The 26,083-nt window shown below is 38.2% G+C and overlaps 2 protein-coding genes across 7 annotated transcripts in view; one reads left to right on the forward strand and one right to left on the reverse strand.

The window, feature by feature from the left end:
• The first annotated feature begins 49 nt into the window (after window positions 1-49).
• spaca9 (sperm acrosome associated 9) lies at window positions 50-2,514 on the forward strand. Its single transcript, XM_077240777.1, has 4 exons — window positions 50-113; window positions 322-484; window positions 1,376-1,578; window positions 1,793-2,514. The coding sequence occupies exons 2-4, from the start codon at window positions 341-343 to the stop codon at window positions 2,088-2,090; spliced, it is 645 nt and encodes a 214-aa protein (XP_077096892.1). The 5' UTR covers window positions 50-113; window positions 322-340; the 3' UTR covers window positions 2,091-2,514.
• tsc1a (TSC complex subunit 1a) overlaps window positions 2,191-26,083 on the reverse strand; it is a 26,441-nt gene continuing 2,548 nt past the window's right edge. For 3 of the 6 annotated variants that reach the window (XM_077240774.1, XM_077240776.1, XM_077240775.1), the window contains exons 3-22: window positions 25,875-25,978; window positions 25,583-25,735; window positions 24,796-24,940; window positions 24,510-24,661; window positions 24,334-24,407; window positions 24,096-24,256; window positions 16,861-16,973; window positions 12,246-12,408; window positions 12,015-12,127; window positions 11,860-11,917; window positions 11,689-11,772; window positions 11,095-11,578; window positions 10,961-11,004; window positions 9,370-9,542; window positions 8,813-8,995; window positions 8,522-8,632; window positions 8,245-8,367; window positions 7,806-7,993; window positions 4,567-4,731; window positions 2,191-4,430 (exon numbers count right to left, since the gene is read on the reverse strand). In XM_077240774.1, the coding sequence (XP_077096889.1) occupies window positions 3,938-4,430; window positions 4,567-4,731; window positions 7,806-7,993; window positions 8,245-8,367; window positions 8,522-8,632; window positions 8,813-8,995; window positions 9,370-9,542; window positions 10,961-11,004; window positions 11,095-11,578; window positions 11,689-11,772; window positions 11,860-11,917; window positions 12,015-12,127; window positions 12,246-12,408; window positions 16,861-16,973; window positions 24,096-24,256; window positions 24,334-24,407; window positions 24,510-24,661; window positions 24,796-24,940; window positions 25,583-25,735; window positions 25,875-25,978 (3,284 nt within the window). In that variant the 3' untranslated portion in view covers window positions 2,191-3,937. Of the gene's footprint in view, window positions 4,431-4,566; window positions 4,732-7,805; window positions 7,994-8,244; window positions 8,368-8,521; window positions 8,633-8,812; window positions 8,996-9,369; window positions 9,543-10,933; window positions 11,005-11,094; window positions 11,579-11,688; window positions 11,773-11,859; window positions 11,918-12,014; window positions 12,128-12,245; window positions 12,409-16,860; window positions 16,974-24,095; window positions 24,257-24,333; window positions 24,408-24,509; window positions 24,662-24,795; window positions 24,941-25,582; window positions 25,736-25,874; window positions 25,979-26,083 lie in introns of all 6 variants that reach the window. The other 3 variants (XM_077240771.1, XM_077240772.1, XM_077240773.1) reach the window with 1 other exon arrangement.

Consider the following 26,083-nt stretch of genomic DNA (forward strand, 5'->3'; position numbering starts at 1 on the left):
CGCCACCAGAGGGCGCATGAGTTTGTAACTCTTGTTACTAAGCAGCACAAATTCAATGCAACAGAAACACTTTACATATGTTTGATAGACCTGTACAGTACGCACCAACACAGGTAAGGTCTAGTGATGATGAATACCATTTCTGTTTATCTTCCAACAAAATCGCTATTGTTTTCCATATTGAATAAAATACCACTTTCTCAGTTCTAAACATCTCAGTTTTCAAGCTGTAACTCATAACTTTACACAGTTGTGTGCTAACAACAATCTAAACAGTACTGTTCTTATGCACTCTAACTTTACTGTATCCATTTTAAACAGGTTAACTACTTCAACTGAGATGGCTGACGCCAGAGAGCAGTTACTTTCCATTGAGGAGAAGTATAAACGTTTCAAACAACAGCAATTTATATTTATAACAGCTCTTGAGCGGTCGAGAGAGCACGCCAGGGACAAAACTGAGCCTGTCTCCACCGTCGCACAGGTTATGATGCATTCATAGTTTCCTTTTTTTATTGAAGAAAATATAACAATTACAATACAACATTTCAAATGCTAGGGGGAGGTTTAAACAATATTATAAAAATACTTTAAAGAGTGTACATCATGCTTGTAAAATTTGAATAGCCTTTTTTCTTCGAGGGCAGTATTGACTATATATAATGCGTTAAATACTATCAAACATGTTTACATTTATACATGGGGAAATTTACCCACTAAAATAAAAATAAAGTGCGAGTTTGATTATCTTTAGAGTTTACAATAATACCTAAAAATAACATCTTTCCACTGTAATGTAAAATTTTCATCAACATTTCCAACAATGCATGTTGCAAAAACAAACAAAAAAGAAAAGGGTGACGTTAGTTAGTGCCAAAAAAAATGAACGGTGCGTTCATAGTTTCCAAGTTAATTAGGCTACACTTTACAGTGTATGATGAAAAAATATTATTACTTCAAATAGTATTATTAGAAATAATTAGGCTACACTACCGTTCAAAAGTTTGGAACATTTCCTTTCATCATTTATTTTGAAAGCTACGCAGTTATGCTGGTCAATATTTTTTTGAGGAAACCGTGGCGTTTTTTTTTTTCAGGATTCTCTAAAGAAATAGAAAGTTAAAAAGAACAGCATTTATTTGAATTAGATTTTTTTAAAAGTCTTCACTCTCACTTTTGATCGATTCAATGCATCCTTGCTGAATAGATTTATTAATTTAAAAAATGAACACAAACTTTTGAATGGTAGTGTATGTGTACGTATAATCAGTTCCAGATAATATTAAATATTGTTTATTATTTGTACTCAATACATATATAATTACAGCAAAATGTGAAGTTTGACCTAAAATCATTAAATTATGTTCCTCTGTAGGTCCAAAGGTACATGAATCACCACTGCAGCAATTCCACAGACAGACGCATCTTTATGCTTTTTTTGGAAATTATTTCAGATCTTGGAGGTGTTTTAAAACATCTCGAGTCCTCACTGTCTAGCCAAAACACTTCCTGTGAGAGCCTGGATACTTGCAGGGAGCTCCTCAGCCCCAACAGCAACATCAGCCAGCTAAGGGCACAGTTAAGTGACAGAAAAATTACACCATTTACAACAATTAAATTATTATATCTAAATTATTAAAGCTACAAATTTAGATACAGGATGCTTCTTTTTCTTTTCATTGATTGAAATCAAATCACATGGTAACATGAAGCTCAAGAGTCATCTTAACATGATTACAAGATTAGCCACAATGCAACATCGTTCATACTTCTTTCTTTTTTTCATTCACAGCTACCCACACAATGATATCAACCGGCTGAGCTGTGATGAAGCCAGGAATTTCTATGGTGGGATTGTTAGCGTGATTCCACTGGCTCTAGACCTCCTCACCACCTACAGTAAAGGAGGTGTTCAACGTCTCACTCCAACAGCTACAGAAACATCTCAACAAACTGTGGCAAAAAATGTGGGGATGGTTGCAGACCTTGGTAAACACACCAGTGAGAACCTGAGTAGATATAAAAAAGGCACAGGAGGCTGGCATGCTGGAAAACCAGCTTGGAAGCCACCAGGAAATACAAGGAGATAGATGATACTTTTTCAATCCTTGCATGTTTTTGCTTTCACGTGTTTTCACAAAAGTATTATATACAATTATAAATTTAAAATAGATGACTATGACAGAAATATGCAAAACATATATTTTATTTTTTTGTTGATCATAGCAAGTTGAACACAAATCTGTTTTCTCAAATTCAAAATAGAGTCCCTGGTTACCCATTACACCCATCACCGTCTGATTGTACCATTGTTCAGATAACTTTTGACAAACGACTTCAGGTGACGGACAGGTTTCCTACTTTTTTAAGCAAGGCATTTTGTGAAACAAATTGTTTGAGAGGGCTTTTGGTATAAAAACAACGTAAAGTCTGAGTGAAAGGGAAACAAAGCACAAGCTGTAAGATCACACTCATGGTGAACTGTGATAAGAACAATTTGAAAAGAAAGAAAAACAGTAGTGATTTCCATAGATTTCAATTCTCACTGTAAACTCTCTGAGCCATTTCCCCGGCTGGCAGGCCAAAGCCAGCATTTTACTTTCTTTGCAACAACACTTCACAAATTCCATTTATATCTTGCACTGAACACAAAGCCCTGGGGCAAGTGTTTTAGAAAGAGACAAGTATATTGCTCTGCTAGGGTTCAGCAATCTTAAGAGGGCCTGAATTAAAAAAGAAGTGCTTTTACTTCAGCCAGCTGCAGCCTATTATATGAAGCCTGTTCGTTGCAGATGGGGTAGGACCTGCGTAAAACAGAAATGAAAGAAAATAATAGAGGGACAAAAGCCTTCTGGCTTACAGCGAGCAGCTCCCTTTCAAAGTTTAGTGTGTCGAAGTATTGCAGTGGCCATGTTTTGTACGCTATTAACACAAGAACATTCACCCGTCAGACATATCTTAGACCACAAAGATATTTTCATTTCTCAATAGGTCTCAACTGGACAAATGCACCTACAGCAGCCTGGCCTGTGTTCTATAAGGCTCTGACCGTCCTGCAAAGCAGCAATCTAAATCAGTTTCTTTTTCCCATCATCACTCATACCTTTGAGCTGGCATGAAGTATTAGCTAAGAAGTATTGCACTGGTGACTGGGCGCTACAATCCCAGTTGAAAACATTAATGCATAAAAATAAAATCTATTACTAGAAATACAACACAAGACTTGCTTATTCTCTATAGGCAAAGTGCACAAAGCACTGCTATGGCATATACACACGACTTGCCTCAGCAATGAAATGCGATTTCTCATTCTACTTCACCTACGCCACATAGCTTTTTAGTTTTTCACATTTTTATCGGACTGATTGATTGTTTTTTCAGAGGCATGATCTATTTACAGTGCTTCGTTTGCAGAGATCAAACTCTGTATTGTGCAATTTCTGAGTCACACACGCAGAAATTAACGATGTTCACCGCACAGTGACTCAAAGGGGCATTTTGCGTGGACAAATTTAAGAGGATTAGAAACTGAACGGTACTATTACAAGAGCAAATACAGTGATTAAGTCAATACATTTGCTGGAAATTACAGTAAAGAGGCCCAAATAACATCCAGCCACCACAAAATATAATCACCACGGTTGCTTACTGAATGCCAATTATAAAAAAACAAAAATATACTGAATTACAATGAATTCATATTAGACAGGAGATAAGAGAACCATTTGTTTTTTGAAGACAAGATGTTCTCTTGCCACTGTTGTGACTATATGGCAACTGCCAAGTGACAACCTTTTTTTGGCCGTTTCATAATACAAGAGCTTTTAAAATGAACTAAAACATTGCAAACCACACTAACAAAAAGAGCGTTGCGTTCTAATACTGGGTCCAAAATTATCCTCTTCTAACTGCGGACAATCATGTCAGCAGTGTACAATCAATGCTCATGGAGGGTCTCGTTGTAGTCCATGATCCGCAAATCCTGCTGCCTCCGCCGCTGAATATTATAGGCTCGAGGTCTGTCCATGGGCTGCAGGTCAGCCTGGTCAGTAGCCCCTTCAAACTCTATACTCTCTGTGGGGTCTGTGATTGGCTGAACCTTAAGATCCTTGGAAAGGCAGGTGAGGGCAGTCGGTTCACCATCATAGTGGCTCTCGCTCTTGTTGCGAAACATCTCTCTGGCTCTCTTACCCAAAAAGCTACTGGTACTGGGGTAAGAGCCAACTGCCAGCGGGGAGTCACAGGGGAGGGCAGGAAATGAACGGGTAAGGGCGGAAAGATCTTGCTGGCTGCCATTATTGAATGTCGTGGGTGTTTGTGGAGGCCCGTCAGATATTTCACCATTGACGCACATGTGCGTGCCTTCCTGTCTTTTCATTGGATCAGCTGAGAGAGATGGAGCAGATGGGCCAGTACTGTTTCCATTTGGCCTGAAACACAAATGAAAATATAATTCTTCTACAAAATTTAGCAACCCATCATCTTTCTGTCTTGAAAGATTGTTTGCATTTGTAAATCAGTACGTGGAGGAAAAACATCCGTGTATGATAATAATATGGACCACACCTCTGGTTGGTGGGACTGCAGGGGTCACAAGTGGGCTCTGCTGGTGCTTTAGTATTCAGGTTTTTGAGCTCTATCTGGCTATAGAGCTCAAGCAGCTCCGATTGTAATGCCTGAGTGATGTGCTTCTGGGCCAAATATCTGTTTTCTGAAGCCTGCAGCTGCTCCCTACAGAAAAAAAATGCAGACAAAGATAAAATTAGTAAATTTTACAGTAAGAATTGGTTGAAGAGATGAACAGAACCTGAAAAAAAGAGCAAAAAGATCTATTAACAACTACTCATTAGCAAACATTACAGGGGGTTCATGAGCTGATGAAAAGCTAATAATTTAAATCATAAAAATGTAAAATAAAACTAAAGTACATTTTAAATAATATATAATTTACCTACATGTCATGTAACCATTAATCAAGATCAGTAAACTGTGAACATGCGATTGTGTTGTTAAAGTGCCCCTATTATGCTATTTTAAAGGTTCCCTTATTTTGTTTTGGAGGTCGTCAACAACAGGTTTACATCTAACAAAGGTCAAAAAACGCTTTCATTTTCTCATAATATAAATTAATGACTCTCAACCAACTCGCCCGATGATTCAGTCTCACTTAATACCACCTTTCCGTGAGCCTATTTTGCTCTGATTGGTCAGAAAGCCCAGTCTGTTGTGATTGGTCAACCGCTTACAGCGTGTGTCAGAAACAAAACGGCCATTACCATAACCGAACTTCAGCTCCGGAGGCTTCCTACAGCTCAGCGACTGTACACATTTGTAAAGACATTATTCTTACAGACATTACATTATTATATTATAAACCTTACATTAACGATGGCGTCGATTTTATCATATCAATCCGAGCGCGAGTCCGATGATTGGAAGATTGGAAGAACTAGTCATTCAACCCGAACCTCCATCGCAAGGATGACTTGAGCAGGACATTTCTCAGTGATACGCAACTCAGTTTGACGTACATTATGAGATGTTGCAACTGTAATTCCTCACCATCAGCATTAACAAGTGTATGTCCATCCAATTTATTGCGGTGCACATGTGGGAACTGCATCATTAACTGTATCAATTACAGCGCATACGTCAGCCGAGCACTAACGTGAATAGGGGTGGCACGATCCACCTTTTTTGCCTCCGATACCGATTCCCATACCTGGGACTCAGTATTGGCCGATACCGATCCGATCCAATACTAAAATAATAATTAAAAAAACTGTGCCAAATTACCTAATAAACTGTATCTGTATGCCTCACTGTGGGGAAGAGACTGTGATTATTCTTTTGTTAAAGGCATCAAAGCTTGACTTAAACATTATTTCCCTTACTTTGTAAAACAATACAGACAAAATATGTACTATATAATTGAAAGACATTTATTTTTAAATTTTAAGCGCAACTTTTTAATGAAGCAGCAACAAATGATAGATTGGACAAACAACTAAGGCTATCAATAAACTGCCATTCCGCAAAAATATTGTAATATGAAAGGCTCCAATTCAGAGCGGCACGAATTACTTATGCGCATCCCGTGTGCAGAATGATGCGCTCGAAGCAACAAGGAGTCACGGCGCGCAGCGCTTCGCATTGAAAAGTTCAAAGCACAAAAGTAAGATATACATATATTTCTTTATTTATTCATTAGTTTGAGCCTTTTAACAGTTTTAAATTTCAGTTAATGTGCGCGTGAAGAGCAATTATATCGCTCTCTACTCCAGTGTTGTGATCACTGATCAGTTGTGATCTAACAGACACCCGGTACAAAGTAACATGTGAAACTCCAGCACGTTAAAGTCCTTTTATGCAAACCATAGACCTTTATCTACAGATCTACAGTATAATAATAGGAACATTGACTCATCTTGGAGAGAGTTTCATCGTGTTGACTATTTTACCCGAGCGCGACGCGTTGTTTGAGTGCTGAGAATGACTGACAGCCGCAGCGGAGGGAAGCACCTAGGTGAAGATTAATTTAACGATTTAAATCTGTACCTCACATTAAACTATATTTAATGGCTTCAGAAAACTTGGAATATAGTACACGGAAACATTATAGTGCTTTACAAGTGTGTATTTGTGTTGTATAACAATAACATTCGTAGGCTACAATATCGGATCGGATTTGGATGGTCTCGTCTGGCGATACCCGATCCGGCAAATATTGCTAGTATCGGAGCAATACCGATACTGAGTATCGGATCGGCACACCCCTAAACGTGAATGACTGTTTGTAAAACAAATTTGTCTCCATCCTTTAACATTAATCAAAGTAGTAAGAACCACAGACATTAATGGACACAACTTTAGGTAATAGTGGGCTCACAGCTGTTTAGCAGAAGTGTTTTGGTGAGACAGTAATGACGAGAGTTAGCAGGTTAGCCGGAGACCTACACAATATAAAACACAAAACTATGTATTTTGAACACCCGGTAGAAAATATATACATCATTAATTAATCATACTTACAGGTTGGGATTCTGAGGAATAAGTTGGTCCAAATAAAGTGGATACTGTCCAATCTTTGATGGATAAGCGTTTTGTAAATCCTATTTAGACCGCACAGAGATTTAAAAAAAAAAAAAAGCTATCATCAAAAGGAAGGTTATACTGCTTATACTGGTAATTGTAACCACTGACCCTTCACATCCCCATCCTTTGGAAGTGTTTGCAAAGTGAATTTGCTTTTGCAGAGCAGAAAACTGCGTCTTCTTGACATGTACACAACACGAACCAGCTACAGTGTTTGAGGGCGGATCAAAGTAGATGTTGTTCTTGGACAACCAATGAAGTCCGTAGGTGGAGTATTGTGCAAATGTTTTACCACGTTACGTATGCAGGTCATGGATGTGAGACTAGAATTCCTGACGACTTGTTTACACGGTTCAGAGTCGATTATTTCTTTTGGGAGACAATAACTTTATCGTGCACTTTTTGACTTTACAAAATTGCAGACCGTTTACATTCCCAGACATCTATATTACACACTGCATGAAAATGAATATTTGAAAAATCATAATAGGGGCACTTAAAATGATTGAAATACTAACTTTAAATCTCATGGGGGAAAGTAAATATTTTAGGTTATAGGGGTTCGGCTGATAAAATGTTTGGGGATCCGTGTGATAACATAATACACTATATTATATTATAAAATATATAATACCCTGTGTTTGGGCATAGAAATATGATGCAGATTCAGTAGAATTCTCAATAAGATTCAGGACTACGAAAGCACATACGTGGCTTGGCTTTTGACATTCTCCAGCAGTTTCTTTTGTTCTCGGATGACTTGCTCTTTCTTGGCGAGCTGGGTCTCAAGGTCTGTAATGCGCTGTTGAGCGGCATCAAGTCTTTGACTCTGCTGGAGAGAGCTTTGCCTCAAACGCTCAACCTCACGCAGTGAAGACGCCTGTAGCATATTCAGCTCCTAAAAGTCACAAAAAGATCAAGTCTGAGTTGATCTGAGCAGACCAAAGTAATTCTCAAGTTCAATGGTTTAAAGCTCTTATGATTGGGTGCTAATGTCTTGATATCAATAGAACAATTGATCACATTAGCCACTATTTCATGGATTGCTGTATAACTTTCTAGCTGGATTTAAAAAAAAGCAAAATAGAGATCTGCTGTGTTTAAGCTATGATGTGATTTAAGTCATCAATAGTTAATAATCATGACTACCTTGCTAGCCTCTGGCCCCAAGCGTTCAATTTCCTCTGCACATAACTTGTTGGCTTCACCCAAAAGCAGCAGCTGCTTGTTCAGGAAAGCCATCTGCTGCTCCATGTTTTCACTATTGTTTAGCTGATGTTGGATAATCAGGAACACAAATCAAAATTAAACCAACCAAATCAATAAATATGGCCACATCTAAAATTTGCTTTTAAAAATTGAAATATTCTTCCACTGTAATGGATAGTGTTTTATATCCAGTATTTTTGTCACAAACATGTCTAACCTTGATGGACAGCTGGGTGAGCATGTGTCCCATATTACACACTTTGTTATTGGCTTTCTGCAGCCCTGCTTCCATTTCTCCAATCTTCTTCTGATTCTCCAGCAAATCACTCTGTAAATGATAACACATAAAACAATTAGCCTTTAACACAGATGTCACACATTCTTTTCTACATTCCAGCAACAAAATGGCAAACATGGACAATTATTGTTGCTGTATTTTGAGTGAATAAGAGTAACCATATAATTATACTATTATATTATTATTCATGTCCTATAACCCTATGATCACCTTTAGCTCCTGCATCTTTGAGTAGTAGTCATTCCGCTCTTTCTGTAGCTGCTGGATTTGAGTCTGCAATTGGTTCACGAGAGCCTCCCTGTCTTCCTGTACCCGTCTGGAGCGCCGCTGCTCCTCCTGCAGGCTTACCTGCACAGTCTTGATTTCAAATTCCTGAAGTTTGAGTTGTGTTTTCTGCAACACATACACACAAAACAACACCACTGGAAAATTGCTGACATTAACAGCAAAAATTCTAAGTAACAACCTGCAAAAAACAACAACTTCATAGCATCTGTGCATCACCATCCTCATTCACTTTTGAGGGGTTTTATCATTGTAATGTCACTAGTTATGCCAAGACCTGAACACCCTCACATTTTCTGCACTGATTATAGAGAAACATTTACTGAATTTCTCCGAATGGATTAGGTCAAATGTGATAAATCGAGCTAAAAGTATTATTTAATTAGTATGCAAAGAATGTAGGAATTAATGACTGAGAGGTTTTTGAATTTTATGCAGAATTTTCCACAGGCCTGGGTAATCCTTCCAGTTTCATTTATTACCATGGAGTTGTTTTGCTCTTCTAGTGCAGTAGTGTTGACGATACGGCCAAACAGACGGCGATTACGAAGCGCGTGTTGCTCTCTCTTATGTCTCTCATACAGCAGCTGGTTATGCAGCAATAGCAGCTGACTGCGCAACATCCCCAGCTCATCTGATGCTGCAGACACAGGACCTGTAAAAATACATTGCACTCAGTTAAAAAAAAAACATAAAAGTGCTGTAAAGAAAAAAAAATAACAATAGGGCTGCATATAATAAACTGACATTTCAATATTTTGGTTTTCTACAATGTATACTGCAATACACACAAGCAATATACACAGTATATATATATATATATATATATATATATATATATATATATATATATATATATATATATATATATATATATATATATATATATATTATATATATATACTGTGGTTAAAGTGTGATTTGGTAGGTGGGGAACCCTCAAATTTTGTGTAGGTCCAACAGGGAAAAATGACTCACCGTGGGACAACATATTGGGTATTCTGGTATAGCAATATTTTTTGGGACAAGAGTGTCACTGTGGCACGACCACATATCACAATACTTATTTACTTGATATTTTAATGGTTTTATTTTGGCCCATCAACACTGATATGATGACGATACTATGTGTAAAATTGCTGAACACTGGGCCAAAAATTGAGCCCTGGCATTGTAGCCACATCAGCCCACATTACTCCCCACCCCCCACAGCCATGTGCATTTAAATGTGAGGTAGTTAAAGGTGTTCGGGGGCATGCTCCCCCGAGAAAATTTTGATTTCTCTAAACTACATATGTGCAATTTAAGACTTTTGAAGGCCAAAAAAATGGATAATAAATAGCTTTAAAACCATGTCAGTATGCATTAGATTATTTGTCAATACCTGCTCTCTCATCTTAATCTTTCTTTTTCTCTTAGTCTCCTTATCCTTCCGTATTTCTTCCCTCCTAAAGCTGAATTTTGACTGATAGTCTTTTCATTTTCGTCTGTGTCAGTGAAGAAAGTAAACAAGCTCAACTGATGAGTTTTATGAATCATTTTCTTAGATAAGTTAATTTACTCAAGGTTTCCAGATCAGCATTGCCAATAGGAACCTTCTACAAGCTTTGGAATTTGAAAGTAATTTTAAATAATACAAACTATAGGCTACGTTTAACGCAGCTAGTGGGATTGGCAGACGTTCCCTTGTCAAAGCATTCTCAGGTATAAATATGCAGCATTAATGCACGGTGATTTTGAACGAATATTTAATGTCAATAATGGTTACATAATGTTAAAACTAATCCTGCTATTGATATCTTTGTAAGACTGCCGACCCTATAGAACAGTTGCCAGGGAAAACGATGTCCTGATCAGGACCACCACAAAGCTGTTTCTAAGGATTTGATAGTGAACTACATAGAAGACAGTAGAAGAATGAGAAAAAAAAATTGTTTTTAAAGAAAAGTGGCAGGAAAACAAACAGGAACAGTTGTAGGAGAAAAGTTGGAGAACACAATCATCTTGAGCACGGAGAGCCTATAAATTAGTAAAATTTCTAAATACCTTTTCCTTTATTGCTATGTTGTTTACCTCCAGAGTGTGGGTCTGCTGATTGGCTTGGAGAGGACAGGGTTCTGTGTGAGAGCAAATGGACACCGTTCCGTCACATTTCCTCTAAAACACTTTCACTGGTCATATTAGAAGTCAGAAGAACAGAAGCATACCTCTTCAGCACTTTCTCATGAGTGTCGTGACCCTGCTGAATAACACGGTCCAATACCTCCAGAGGGGAGGTGGCAGAAAGATCCTCCCCCTCCAGCTCCTCTCGGTCCTCCTTTTCTCCTTCAGCCCTTTGAAAGGCCTCTGCGGTCTTCCTCTCCAAAAACAAAGATGCTACCTTAGGCAGGGCAAGGTCGAAGAGCGGCTCATAAGGCATGGATTCCTTCGTCAGATCAGACAGAGATACTTTACTGCTCTTCCCGTTCTCGATGGGGGTGAAAGCGGGCCAGTGGGACCAGGAAGGTTGCTGATCTCCACCTTTGTCAGAGCATTCAACCCTGTCGGGTGTGGACACTAAATTCTGCTCATGGCTGGGGTGAGATGAGAGAAGAGTGTCCAAGGAGCCGGAAAAAGAGCAATCCAGGCCTGGCCTCATTCCGAAGTCCAGTCTCCTGTTGGTCAGACCCAAAATCTCCTCATTGATGGTGTCTAGAAAGAAAAGGTTAGGGATGTTGATGAAAGCAGAGCTCATTCAAAACCAAGGGATGATTGAAAACACTTGAAAAGCTGATTGCTATGCATGATGTCACCACTCTCACCATCCTCTCTCTCCCCGTCTATCCTTTCGACAATGTCAGAGAGCTGTGACAATGACGCTGGTGTCTTGGCATCAACTACACCTCCTAAAAGTGGCAAAAGCAAAGCATATTAATATGTGTGTCACTTACTCAATGAAATGACACTGTATACATATCAGCAAATATTCTCACCGTTGTTATTAATACTTCTGGGTGTTACTTTTTTCAGTTCTTTGCCCGTCTGAATCACCTGAGCAGTTTTAGACAGTAAAGCATTTTCATGAAAACATGAACACTCTGAAGGAGTTTAATAAGTAACAAAGCAAATGCTTTATACGTCAATGTACCTTAGCCTGAGTACTGCTGGTATTTTGGGTAGATTGCCCTATGTCCTCTGAAAGTGATGGGAGAGGAGATAACCCTGAAGGCATGGAGGGAGATAGGGCCCATTTTCCATCACCTGAAAAAAAAAAAAGTAAAAACAAAAAACAACAAAAAAAAACACCTGAAGCCATCCGAGATACCAAACAAACAAAAAGAACCATTCTGCTTTATAGAGAAGAGTTCGTTTGGCTGACCTGATGTGCTGGGGTTCCGTCCTGAGAGGTGGGAGGCACTATGTGAGATGTCAGAAACTGTGGTGGGGGACATTCCTCTAGAGCTGGGAGGGGTGGTCATCCCACACATTGAGGAAGGGCTCCACATCTCCTCCTTCATCCCTGAGGAGTTCATCTCATCATTCTGTTGATGGACCAAACATACGTACATTCATGCAGTAATAGATCATATAAGTGCAAATCTATTTTTAGAGGCTTGTTTAGACTTTCTGAACAATTTGGTAACTATTTACTAGGGGTAAGCAATATACCGTTCTGTCAAAATGCCCTCCTTGCTGAGTATTTACATAAAAACAGTCAGCTATCTCTTAAGTGAACAAAATAAGTTGAGAAAGAAATTGGATGTACATATATACATATCAAATTGGTACTATATCAGTACATCTAATCTGTGCATTAGGTCTTAAAGTGACAGCAGCCTGACATACTTGTCTGTGTCCTTAATTTTAATCAAACAACAAAAGAAAAAGAGAAAAATCACTCACTGCTCTTGACTGAATAACTTTAGCTTTAATGAGAATCAGCAAACAGTTTATTTATTTCATACAGTGAAGACAAAGCAGAGTTTTATTTTTACATTTCACCATTTAATTTCTGCATTATTTCTTACTTCTGTGAAACAGCCGAGATCTACCTGAATAACTTAAAGGTGCAGTAAATGATTTCTGAAAAATGCTGCTGAAAGTGGATCGGACTGAGCACCGCAACAAACTTGAAGCCAATCAGCAGTAGTGGGTGTATACACTCATGATGCGGGAAGAGAGAGTGAGCAAGAGGGAGATTTGAAGGAAGACTATCGAAAGAGAGACAGCTGAGAGTCATTACAAAAGAGTTAGAGTAGATGTTAGAGTAGAGTAGGGGTGTGCGATATCACGATTTTTGATCGTGGACGATTAAAATGTTTCCAAGATCTGCTTTAGAATACAAATCAAAGTATTGTGCTACAGTGCATTATATCAGTTCAGTTCTGGCGCCTCCATCTCAACATATGGTACAACGTGACGTACATTCACATCACATGTTAACGCAGAGGTACAGGACACTGCAATACACAAAAGTTCATTATTTGCATGTGCTTTAAAGCCTTGCTGGTTAAACATTTCATTCGCATGCTGATGCGCTGTTCTAACATGCACTTTTTTATAAACGCATACACCCAAAGCGCACAGGCACTAAAAACCTAAGTTATCTTTAGAGTCTTATTGTGCTAATACTGACAAACACACAAGGTTTACATAAACACAGTTGGTTATGTCTAAAGTAAAAGCAAACATTTGAAAGAAAATATGGTGCATGTGTCATATGAATGTATATTAGGCGCGTCACATGCCGGTCTTAAAGTGACAGAAGCCTAATAGTAAACAAGCTGCTGCTTGTGATACAATGAATAGTTCACCCAAAAATGAAAATTCTGTCATTATTTACTCACTCTAATGTTGTTCTAAACCTCTATTAATTTCTTTCTTATGCTGAACACAAAGGAAGATATTTTGAAGAATGTGTCAAACCAAACAGTTGCTGGTATCCATTGACTTACATAGGAGGAATAAATATACATTGGAAGTCGGTCACTGAGGACCAGCAACTGTTTGGTTACCTGCATTTTTCAAAATATCTTTTATTTTCAACAGAAGAAAGAAACTTATTCGGGTTTAAAACAACTTGAGAGAGTAAATGACAATTTTAATTTTAGGGGGGAACTATCCCTTTAAAGGTACAATATGTAGGATTTTTGCAGTAAAATATCCAAAAACCACTAGGCCAATGTTATATATTTTGTTTAGTTGATTACTTACAATATCCCAAATGTTTCAAACAATATGAAATTGTGGGAAAATTGCGATTTTAACCAAGGAAATGGGGCGTGTGAGCAGGGGTGAGGAGTCGCCAGTCAATGACGTCATATCCGCGTTACCCTCGGTTTCCGCCAGGTTTGACCTCATACTGCCATAGTAACCATGGCGACAGACGTTGACAACTGGCCCGTTATGCCTAGCAGGACGCTCACGCTGTTGTTGTTTTGTTCAAACATTTTGGACCATGGCAAGCAGACTTTGAGACAAAAAGAGGACTAAAACGAAGATCAACATCTTTCGAGATGCCGAGAGCTCCACGTCTGCGACTAACTTCGACTTGACAGAGACGCGAGTGTTGCATGTACTTTTAGACAGGTATGCAAATGTACATAAAACAAATGTTATCAATGTTAATCAATGTTATTTAGTTCAACATGATGAAATGTTAGAATATGATCTGTATGTTATTCTAACGTTGGCGCTGGTATACGTCTAGCGATCGCGCCCTGCTTCATACCACAGTCATGTTAAAACATTAATGTATTCACTCATCCATAAAAGATCCATCAGCTTGACGACAAGATCCATAATTCAGCTTAATGTGGAATATACCTCATCAGTATACGATTTTGTAATTGTAAGAGGTTAGCGACCCCTGGTGGCGAAAAATCCTTGCATATTGTACCTTTAATGTTAAAAATACAAAACACAAAGAGAAAATCACTCACTGCTCTGAGAACTTTAATAGTAGCTTTAATAAGAATCAATGTTTAATTTATACATTGAGGTCTATGTAGTGTTTTATTTTCATATTGGTTCATTTAGTTGTTTCATTTTCTTCTAATGCTATTGTTAAATACACTTACTGTAACTGCAAAATTAAAGCACTGATTATGTACATCTTTGAAAATAATGAAAAAGATTTTTATCTTCGCCACTTTGGCCTAAATGTGTGCCATTCATTTTTATTTGATATTTTGTTAGCTAAGGCTTTGTTTTTAAAATAGGGACATTAGTTTAGCTGTAATGCTCAGTCACTTGCAAAATAGTAAAACCAACATGAAAAAGAATCGTGATTAGGGCTGCAACAACTAATCGATAAAATCGATTATAATCGATTATGAAAATCGTTGTCAACGAATGTCATTATCGATTAGTTGGTCTGCTTACGTCACGGGGAGCGTTTACTGGTACGCACACACACGCAGGGTCTCTCTCCCTCAGGCGCTCTGCCGAGCGCGTGCGCTACACGGTTTGGAGCAGTCTCTTCTGTCTCGAATGCGCGCTCATGCTTGCGCGCTCTAGATTTCGGGAGTTTTAACTAATTCGCGGGCATCAGGGAGCCGCAATCAATATGCGGGAGACTCCCGGGACTTCCGGGATGTCTGCATTTTGTCTCGAGCATCAGGTTGTGCAATCAGTTCGCTCGCAACGTAAGTGATGGATTAAAATAGCGCTACCGCAGAAATAGGTTAAATTAAAACGGTGTTTACAAAGTGAAGCATTAAATACAAAGGCAGTTAATAACAGCAGCAGTAAAATATTGTTTTTTAGTCACTGTACTCAATGGTTTTCAGCGAATGCTTGTGCACTAATGCATAATTTCTCCTGTCCTTTACTCAAGCCTGTTAGCTTGCTGGGTAACGTTACCTCCATTCCGTTCTCTTTTTATAGCATTTGTCTACTAAGTTTTAATTGTTTTTCAAACGCGATCTACTGCGGCTCTACATTCACACAATTGTTTTCAGTCTTTCTATATTTATTTAATCAATTTATCCTTATATTATATTCTTTTATATATTATATATATAATATATATTATATTCTTTATCCTTATATTCCTTATATATAATTAATTTTAAATAAAAATTAAATGAATTATATATTTTAGATGTTTTTAGTTTGTTTTTAGTTCAGATATTCACATCTGAACAACATGTCTGTGTAAATTTGTTTTAACAAAAATTGTGTTAAAACATAATATGTTGGATATCATTTTTTACCAATAATCATGTTTGTCAACTTGCCATCAGCAATTATCATTAAAAACAATGCAAATATTGATATTAGTAAAACTCAATGTGTGGCTTTTGCACTTTTTAAAGTACACTTTTACACATAAATACCCTGATTTACGGTTTTATTTAGTTATAATAAAAAAAAAAAATCTAATTTAAGTTCTATCCGATTAATCGAAAAAATAATCGTCCGATTAATCGATTATCAAAATAATCGTTAGTTGCAGCCCTAATCGTGATAAAATCGTGAATTTCCTGAAAAAAATTGTGATATTTTTGCCATACCGCCCACCCCTTGAATATCACTGGAAAAAGAAGGATTATGATCAGGCAAGAGCTTTAAGACCCGAGTTAATATTAGAAAAGCTTTCCAGCGCTGGAGAGATATAAGCTGGAAGGTTTGAATCACTTACTGCACCTTTAAAGCACACTTTAATTTGTATCTTTTTTCTATTGTATTTATTTGTCATAATGCTTGTATTTACATTCATTGTTCTTATTTTATTACTGACCGTTTAGTTGTCTTTAATATGCTTGAGAACTTTTACTTTTTACTGTACATTAGATAGGCTATGTTTTAACAACCTTATTTCCAGAACAAAATAACTATGTAGGGCTATATATCATTATCATGAAATAAAATTTCTCATAAGGTAATAGTAGGGTTGGACAATATGACCAATATCTTATATTTACAGAATCGTTTCCACACCATAGTAAAAATTTTATACATTATTGGATCAATAATTGGAAAATGCTTACTTGATGGTTGGAGGCCTGTGCGCTAGAACCTGAGTCTTGGGTTACAGTGAGATAAGGTAGTGACAGAGAAAGAGACTGACGAATAGCAGCCATTGGTGTGACAGATGTGATTTCTGTTAGGAGAAAAGTAGGTAAGATTCACAATCAGTATTCTCACAGGAAAAATGTGAAGATTGTATTAACTATTAAATACACAAAAAAAGTCATTGTAAGAAAAAGTTTTATTCAATGTAAAACTTTGAATCTAATCTAATCTAAAAGGGGTAGTGATGGCGCAGTGGATAAGATACATGCCTTTGGTGTGAGAGACCCGGGTTCGAATCCACTGTGAGACACCAATGTGTCCCTGAGAAAGACACTTAACCCCTAGTTGCCGCAGAGGCGTGCAACCTCTGAAATATAGCAATTGTAAGTCGGTTTGGATAAAAGCGTCAGCTAAATGAATAAATGTAAATGTAAATCTCCTTTAGAGATGAAGAGTTGGTAGTAAAATAATTTCTATCATAGTTGTTTAGTTGATGAATGTATATATGTATCTATATATATATATATATATATATATATATATATACACACACACTCACCTAAAGGATTATTAGGAACACCATACTAATACTGTGTTTGACCCCCTTTCGCCTTCAGAACTGCCTTAATTCTATGTGGCATTGATTCAAAAAGGTGCTGAAAGCATTCTTTAGAAATGTTGGCCCATATTGATAGGATAGCATCTTGCAGTTAATGGAGATTTGTGGGATGCACATCCAGGGCACGAACCTCCCGTTCCACCACATCCCAAAGATGCTCTATTGGGTTGAGATCTGGTGACTGTGGGGGCCATTTTAGTACAGTGAACTCATTGTCATGTTCAAGAAACCAATTTGAAATGATTCGAGCTTTGTGACATGGTGAATTATCCTGCTGGAAGTAGCCATCAGAGGATGGGTACATGGTGGCCATAAAGGGATGGACATGGTCAGAAACAATTTTCAGGTAGGCCGTGGCATTTAAACGATGCCCAATTGGCACTAAGGGGCCTAAAGTGTGCCAAGAAAACATCCCCCACACCATTACACCACCAGCCTGCACAGTGGTAACAAGGCATGATGGATCCATGTTCTCATTATGTTTACGCCAAATTCTGACTCTACCATCTGAATGTCTCAACAGAAATCGAGACTCATCAGACCAGGCAACATTTTTCCAGTCTTCAACTGTCCAATTTTGCTGAGCTCTTGCAAATTGTAGCCTCTTTTTCCTATTTGTAGTGGACATGAGTGGTACCCGGTGGGGTCTTCTGCTGTTATAGCCCATCCGCCTCAAGGTTGTGCGTGTTGTGGCTTCACAAATGCTTTGCTGCATACCTCGGTTGTAACGAGTGGTTATTTCAGTCAAAGCTCTTCTATCAGCTTGAATCAGTCGGCCCATTCTCCTCTGATCTCTAGCATCAACAAGACATTTTCGCCCACAGGACTGCCGCATACTGGATGTTTTTCCCTTTTCACACCATTCTTTGTAAAGCCTAGAAATGGTCGTGCGTGAAAATCCCAGTAACTGAGCAGATTGTGAAATACTCAGACCGGCCCGTCTGGCACCAACAACCATGCCACGCTCAAAATTGTTTGAATCACCTTTCTTTCCCATTCTGACATTCAGTTTGGAGTTCAGGAGATTGTCTTGACCAGGACCTCACCCCTAAATGCATTGAAGCAACTGCCATGTGATTGGTTGATTATATAATTGGATTAATGAGAAATTGAACAGGTGTTCCTAACAATCCTTTAGGTGAGTGTGTGTATATATATATATATATATATATATATATATATATATACACATACACACACAGTCTAAAACATTATGGCCACTCACAGGTGAAGTGAAAAAAAAATCTCCTAACAAGGTCACATGGCAAGGTCTGGGTTAATTAGACGGTGAGCGAACAATCAGTTCTCAGAGTCAACATGTTGGATGCAGGAGGAATGGGCAGGAATAAAGATCTGAGCATCTTTGACTAGGGCCAAATTGTTATGGCTAGAAAAATGGGTGAGAGTATCTCTGAAATGGAAGGCATGTCGGTGGCTCCAGGTCACCAGTGGTGAGAAGTGGTCCAAAGAGGGACAAACCACAAACCAGCGACAGGATGTTGGGCATCCAAGACTCATTGATGCAAGAGGGCAACAAAGGATATCCCATCTGGTCCAAACCGACTAAAGGTCTACTGTGGCACAAGTCACAGAAAAATGTAAAATGATGGTTATGGGAGGAATGTCACAACACACAGTGCATCGCACCATGCTGCATATAGGGCTACGAAGCCACAGACCGGTCAATGTGCCCATGATGACCCCTTATCCACTGTCAGGGGTCATCAGGGGTAACCTACAACTGGACCATTGAGCAGTAGAAGAAAGTAGCCTGGTTCTATCAGTCCCATCCTCTTTTGCATTATATGGATGGCTGTGTACGTGGGGAAGTGATGGCACCTGGATGCACTGTGGGACAACGACAAGCCGGTGGAGGGAGTGTGATGCTCCGGGCAATGTTCTGCTGGGAAACCCTGGGTCCAGCCATTCATGTGGATGTAAATTTGACAATTGCCTGCATTGCATTGCAAATTTAATTACGATTATTTTGCTCAAAATTATAATCACGATAATTAATCATGATTATTCTCATTTGATGAATTACAGAGAAAGAGAAGAGACATATATAAATTGCATAATTATCAAAAGTTGTAATGTAATAGGCCTAACGGCCATGTCGCACGTTCTTTACCGACCTACACTTCACCTAAAAGGCCTGTAGGTAGCAAGTCAATACAAAATGCATGGTTTAGATGATGCATGGTTTAGATTGTGATGTGCCTTCACATTAGATCTAAGCGACAATTTGGTTGCAAATGAGACAAACTACAGATCCAGATCGCTCCGCAAATTCATATTGCAAAGAACGATGGCCTACTTGTTGATAGACAAAACTGTCAGAGGCTGTCGTTTTCAACTGATTCACATCAAGAAAACTGGTCAAACCTTAAACTTCAAAAGATAGAACAGTAAAACCCCTCATCATTTCAATAATTCCAAATTATTGTTCATTTAATTCTGCAAACATAATCCCAAACAATAAGGTGGAGATCCATGTTTTGATTTTTTCCAAATAAATCGCTGAAGGTTTAATTGGCAGATTTAGTCACACAAACAGCACAAGTGGCTTGTGAAGAAACAGACTGGCTGTATGATAATTTCATGTAAGCAGAATATCACTATGGAGATCGCTTAAGATCATCAGTGCTTTTCCCTCAGTGTAGAGTGAGCGTGCACAGGGTTTCCAGATTGCACAGATTAAGTAAAACACCGGTCAGAACATGTAAAAAAAAAAAGCTCTTTTGGGGGGGATTTAAGTTATTAACATCTGGCAACTACAAATATCAACGCTAGTGTTGAAAAAAGAAGCGGTTTTCAGGATAAATAATGAGTAGGCAAATATCGCGACGATTATTTAAAATTAATCGAGAGAGGCAGATATCGTTATCGCGATTAAAATTCGATTAACCGTGCAGCCCTAATTGCCACTTACCTAAACGTTGCAAACTAGGTACACCCCTTCATGACAATAGTGTTCCCTGGTGGAGTGGCCTCTTTCTGCAACATAATGCACCCTGTCACACTGCACTGCACACATTGTTCAGGAATGGTTTGAGGAACATGGTGAAGCGTTCAAGGTGTTGCTCTGGCCTCTAAATTCCCCAGATCTCAATCTGTCTGAGCATTTGTGGGATGTGCTGGGCCAACAAATCCGATCCACTCCATTAGGCAGGTGGTCATAATGTTTTGTCTCATATGTGTATATATTTGTTTTGGTAATTATAATCAGAATTCTGCTGGCAACTGTATACAGGCCACCAGGGCACCATAAAGATTTTATCAAAGAATTTGCTGACTTTCTATCAGAATTAGTATTGACTGCAGATAAAGTCCTAATTGTTGGTGATTTTTAATATACAGGTCCTTCTCAAAAAATTAGCATATTGTGATAAAGTTCAATATTTTACATAATGTAATGATAAAAATTAAACTTTCATATATTTTAGATTCATTGCACACCAACTGAAATATTTCAGGTCTTTTATTGTTTTAATACTGATGAATTTGGCATACAGCTCTTGAAAACCCATAATTCCTATCTCAAAAAATCAGCATATCATGAAAAGGGTCTCTAAACGAGCTATTAACCTAATCATCTGAATCAACTAATTAACTCTAAACACCTGCAAAAGATTCCTGAGGCTTTTAAAAACTCCCAGCCTGTTTCATTACTCAAAACCGCAATCATGGGTAAGACGCACGACCACCGACCTGACTGCTGTCCAGAAGACCATCATTGACACCCTCAAGCAAGAGGGTAAGACACAGAAAGAAATTTCTGAACAAATAGGCTGTTCCCAGAGTGCTGTATCAAGGCACCTCAGTGGGAAGTCTGTGGGAAGGAAAAAGTGTGGCAAAAAACGCTGCACAACGAGAAGAGGTGACCGGACCCTGAGGAAGATTGTGGAGAAGGACCGATTCCAGACCTTGGGGGACCTGCGGAAGCAGTGGACTGAGTCTGGAGTAGAAACATCCAGAGCCACCGTGCACAGGCGTGTGCAGGAAATGGGCTACAGGTGCCGCATTCCCCAGGTCAAGCCACTTTTGAACCAGAAACAGCGGCAGAAGCGCCTGACCTGGGCTACAGAGAAGCATACCAAATAGGTATTTATTTGAAAAAGTGGCTACACTAACGAAAAAGAAAGCTTCAAGCCCAGAAGTTTCCAAAAACACAGCAGTAATGACTTTATGAACTTCTTCACTTATAAGATTGATAATATTAGGGACAAAATTATAACTATGCAACCGTCTACTACAGCATTACATCAGGGAGTGCATTATAGTCTCCCTGAGGTAAAATTTGATTCTTTTGTTGCCATAGGAGAGGAAGAACTTTGCAAACTCGTTAATTCATCTAAATCGACAACATGTATGTTAGACCCTAAACCGACTAAACTACTGAAAGAGATGCTTCCAGAAGTCATAGATCCTCTTCTTAACATCATTAATTCGTCTTAGTCTCTAGGATACGTACCAAAAACCTTTAAACTGGCTATGATTAAACCGCTTGTTAAAAAACAACTAGATCGTACAGAATTAGTCAATTACAGGCCGATCTCAAATCTACCTTTTCTGTCAAAGATACTAGAAAAGGTATTATCCTCACAACTGTGTTCCTTTCTTGAAAGAAATGGTATCTGCGAGGATTTCCAGTCAGGATTTAGACCGCACCATAGCACTGAGACAGCTCTCATTAGAGTCACAAATGATTTGCTCTTATCATCCGATCGTGGTTGTATCTCTCTATTAGTGTTACTTGATCTTAGTGCTGCATTTGACACCATTGACCACAACATTCTCTTAAATAGACTAGAAAACTATGTTGGCATTAGTGGAATTGCATTAGCATGGTTTAAATCATATTTATCTGACCGCTATCAGTTTGTAGCAGTAAATTAAGAGATGTCTTATCGATCACAAGTTCAGTATGGCGTACCACAAGGCTCAGTACTAGGACCGCTGCTGTTCACTCTGTACATGCTACCTTTAGGAGATATCATTAGGAAACATGGAATTAGCTTTCACTGTTATGCTGATGATACTCAGCTCTATATTTCTTCCAAACCTAACGAAACTCACCAATTTTCTACTACTAAATTCTGAAAAAACAGAGATTCTAATTATTGGACAAAAAACTTCCACACGTAATAACCTAGAATACCATCTAACAATTGATGGCTGCTCTGTTAAGTCTTCGTCGTCAGTTAGGAACCTGGGTGTGCTCTTTGATACCAATCTTTCATTTGAAAGACACGTGTCTAGTGTCTGTAAACCGCATTTTTCCATCTTAAAAATATATCTAAATTACGTCATATGCTCTCATTGACAAATGCGGAACAACTAGTTCATGCGTTCATGACATCAAGGCTAGATTATTGTAATGCTCTATTGGGTGGTTGCCCTGCACGCTTAATAAACAAACTACAGCTAGTTCAAAAAGCAGCCGCTAGAGTTCTTACCAGAACCAGGAAGTACGACCATATTAGCCCGGTTCTGTCAACACTGCATTGGCTCCCTATTAAACATCGTATAAATTTTAAAATATTGCTGATTACTTACAAAGCACTAAATGGTTTAGCTCCCCAGTACTTGAGCGAGCTCTTAACGCATTATAGTCCTTCACGTCTATTGCGATCTCAAAGTTCTGGCCAGTTGATAATACCTAGAATATCTAAATCGACTGCTGGCGGTAGATCCTTTTACTATTTAGCACCAAAACTTTGGAACAATCTTCCTAACATTGTCCGGGAAGCAGACACAGTCTGTCAGTTCAAAGCTAGACTAAAAACACATCTCTTTGACCTAGCATTCACATAACACTCTATAGACTTCTATAATTCAATATTAGGCTGCTTAGATTAGGTCAGCCGGAACGGGGAACACTTCCCTTAAATCCTGATGTACTCGTTACATCATAAGAAGAATGGCATCTACGCTAATTTTAGTGTCTTTGTTTATCCCGAGGTTTTCCCGCAGCCTGCCGGATCCAGGCCGTTTCCAGATCTGACGAAGGACTTTCGCCTGGACCCGATGACAATGCAGTGCTGAAGTGCCAACTAGCCTCTCCCTATGGAGGATCCCTATACCACTCTACAGATAAAGCGTTGTGGAATTTTTCGATTCGCGTACCTACCCAAAGTGATAAGATAAAATAAAACTCTGCATCAAAATTTATAGACAAGACAAGTAGTTTGTTTAGGCATGGTTTGTAAGGAATTACAAACCTGCGCACATATATTCAAACGCACATAATTATAGAATCAATTCTTAATGCGCATGTGAACGCCATCAGCGTCTAACACAGGTTCACATTTAAAGTCTGTTTAGAGAGAACGGTGTCGTCTTAACAGCCCCTAATTTAATAACAAATGATCATTTAGACGGAAGTGAATCAATCAAAACTAACTTCAGCTGGAAAAAACATTTTTCAAGAACCACTATAAAACCAAACCAATCTCTGTTACCTTAAATTATATGTTTATCTCTGTAAAGCTGCTTTGAAACAATCTACATTTTTAAAAGCGCTATATAAATGAGGATGACTTGACTTAAATAACGGAAAAGTTCACTGCACATTATATGTCATTTTACCATGGATACTGAGCTCTGAGGATGATCGGCTATTGTCGACAGGGCGCCGTGGTATGTGATCTGACAGAGAGGAGTATCCCTCTTCAGATGATGCCTCTTTAGAATCCAGCGAAATTTTGGCACATTCAATCACAATATCATGTGGTTCAAATCTCTTCCATCTACAGAAAATTAAAAACATTGAAGTATGAACATTCACATTATAATCTAACAAAAAAACATATTTCATTTTACATACCTAATTGGATCAACCTCGTAGTCTTTGGTTCCAGTGATGAGCTCAGGATGTATCCGTACATGCTCTAACATGGGCTGACGTAAAAACAGAAGGAAATTATAAAATGGATTTGGGCATAGTAAAAATTACTTTTGTGTGTAATTTTAAGTGACAATTCTTAAAAATTGTGAGCTCACCTTCACCACTTCCTCAAATGTGTCAACATTTTCTTTCATACTATAGTGGGCACGTAAATATGAAACAAAGTTACAAGGATACATCCCATATAAACGATGAAAAAGTGAGTACACGCTGGCATGTAGATGGACTGCAAACACACCCTGAACACCTACAGGACACATCCATAGAAAGAGTACCTTTACACCAAGTTATGTTTCTACCATCTAAACATAACACTTCAAAGATATATAGCTAAAAGAATTACAAAAGACAAATCTGTTTGCAATATTTATGCCAGAGTACCTGGGTGACGTTGGTTCCATGCAGCAAGCCGTCCAAAGATATCAAAGTACTCGCACAGAAGTTGTTTGTTGGTTTGAGGAATCATGGGTAGTAAAGTGATCAACACCAGCACACCAGTTATGAGAATTACTACATCTGAGTCAGTCTGGAAGTAGAAACAAATTTTTTTTTTAACTAGTACCACTACCATTTAAAAGTATGGGTTCAGTAAGATTTTTTTTTTTTTGCAGTAAAGACTATTTGTAACATTAATGTTACAAAATATTTCTATTTCAAATAAATGCTGTTCTTTTGAACTTTCTATTGATCAAAGAATCCTGAATCATTTTTTTTTAAATCACGGTTTCCACAAAATATTAAACAGCACAACTGTTTTCAACTGATAATAAGAAGCACTAAATCAGCATATTAGAATGATTTCTGACGGACCAAGTGAATAAAGACTGGAATCACAGGAAAAGTTACATTAAAGCAAAATAGAAAACTTTTTTACTGATCAAATAAATGCAGCCTTAGTGAGCATAGGATACTTCTTTCAAAAACTTCTTAAAATATTCTTACAAAATGCAAACTTTTGAATGGTAGTGTATGTAAACATACATATATATATATATTCATTTAGAAAACAAAAGAACAACATAAGGTGAATAAAGATCAATCTTCATCTTTGGGGCGAAATATCCCTTCAAGACATTTTCTACTGTTGTATTCCATTCCTTAAATAATCTCAGGTCAGAACAACCCATTTGTAACCCCCATTACATTTGACTGGCCTTTAGTTTGGTACCTTGAGGCATTTGAGCAGCGAGGCAAGAAGAGGGAAGCGTGCGATCTTGTGGATCCATGGTGGCTGCTTGCGAACAACATGCCCAAGGAGAGTGATAGTGGACAGACGGCAGCTCTGTTTGCCCATGCATTCATTCATCTTATCTAAAAGATACTACAGAGAAATGTATCCAGATAAGGCTGTTATTCATCTATCGCTGATATTCTGTAATCCATGATGACATCAAACAGTATTCATTAATGTGTATACTGTATACGAAAGAAAACTGAAGATGGTGGCTATTTTCCCTCACCTTATCATGGGGCTCCCTGACAGAAGACAGGATGTCCAAAGCTTGAGATGAGCTTGTATCCAGGAAATAGTCCACGAGGCTATTCAGCAACATGGTCCCTTTTTCTACCGATCAAATTGTAAAAAAAAAAAAAAAAGATTTATATACATATATATATATATATGTATGTATGTATGCATGTATCCACTGATACTGACAACTAATTACAA

The sequence above is a fragment of the Siphateles boraxobius genome, unplaced genomic scaffold, assembly GCF_051911475.1.
Source record: "Siphateles boraxobius isolate OS27281-9 unplaced genomic scaffold, OSU_SipBor_1 24, whole genome shotgun sequence".
NCBI classification, from domain to species: Eukaryota; Metazoa; Chordata; class Actinopteri; order Cypriniformes; family Leuciscidae; genus Siphateles; species Siphateles boraxobius.

Bases quoted from the DNA above. Each gene is read 5' to 3' on its own strand.
- spaca9 (XM_077240777.1), top strand. From the start codon at position 341: ATGGCTGACGCCAGAGAGCAGTTACTTTCCATTGAGGAGAAGTATAAA. The intron at 485-1,375 runs GTTATGATGCAT...GTTCCTCTGTAG, and splicing joins CTGTCTCCACCGTCGCACAG to GTCCAAAGGTACATGAATCA. The intron at 1,579-1,792 runs GTTAAGTGACAG...TTTCATTCACAG, and splicing joins ATCAGCCAGCTAAGGGCACA to CTACCCACACAATGATATCA.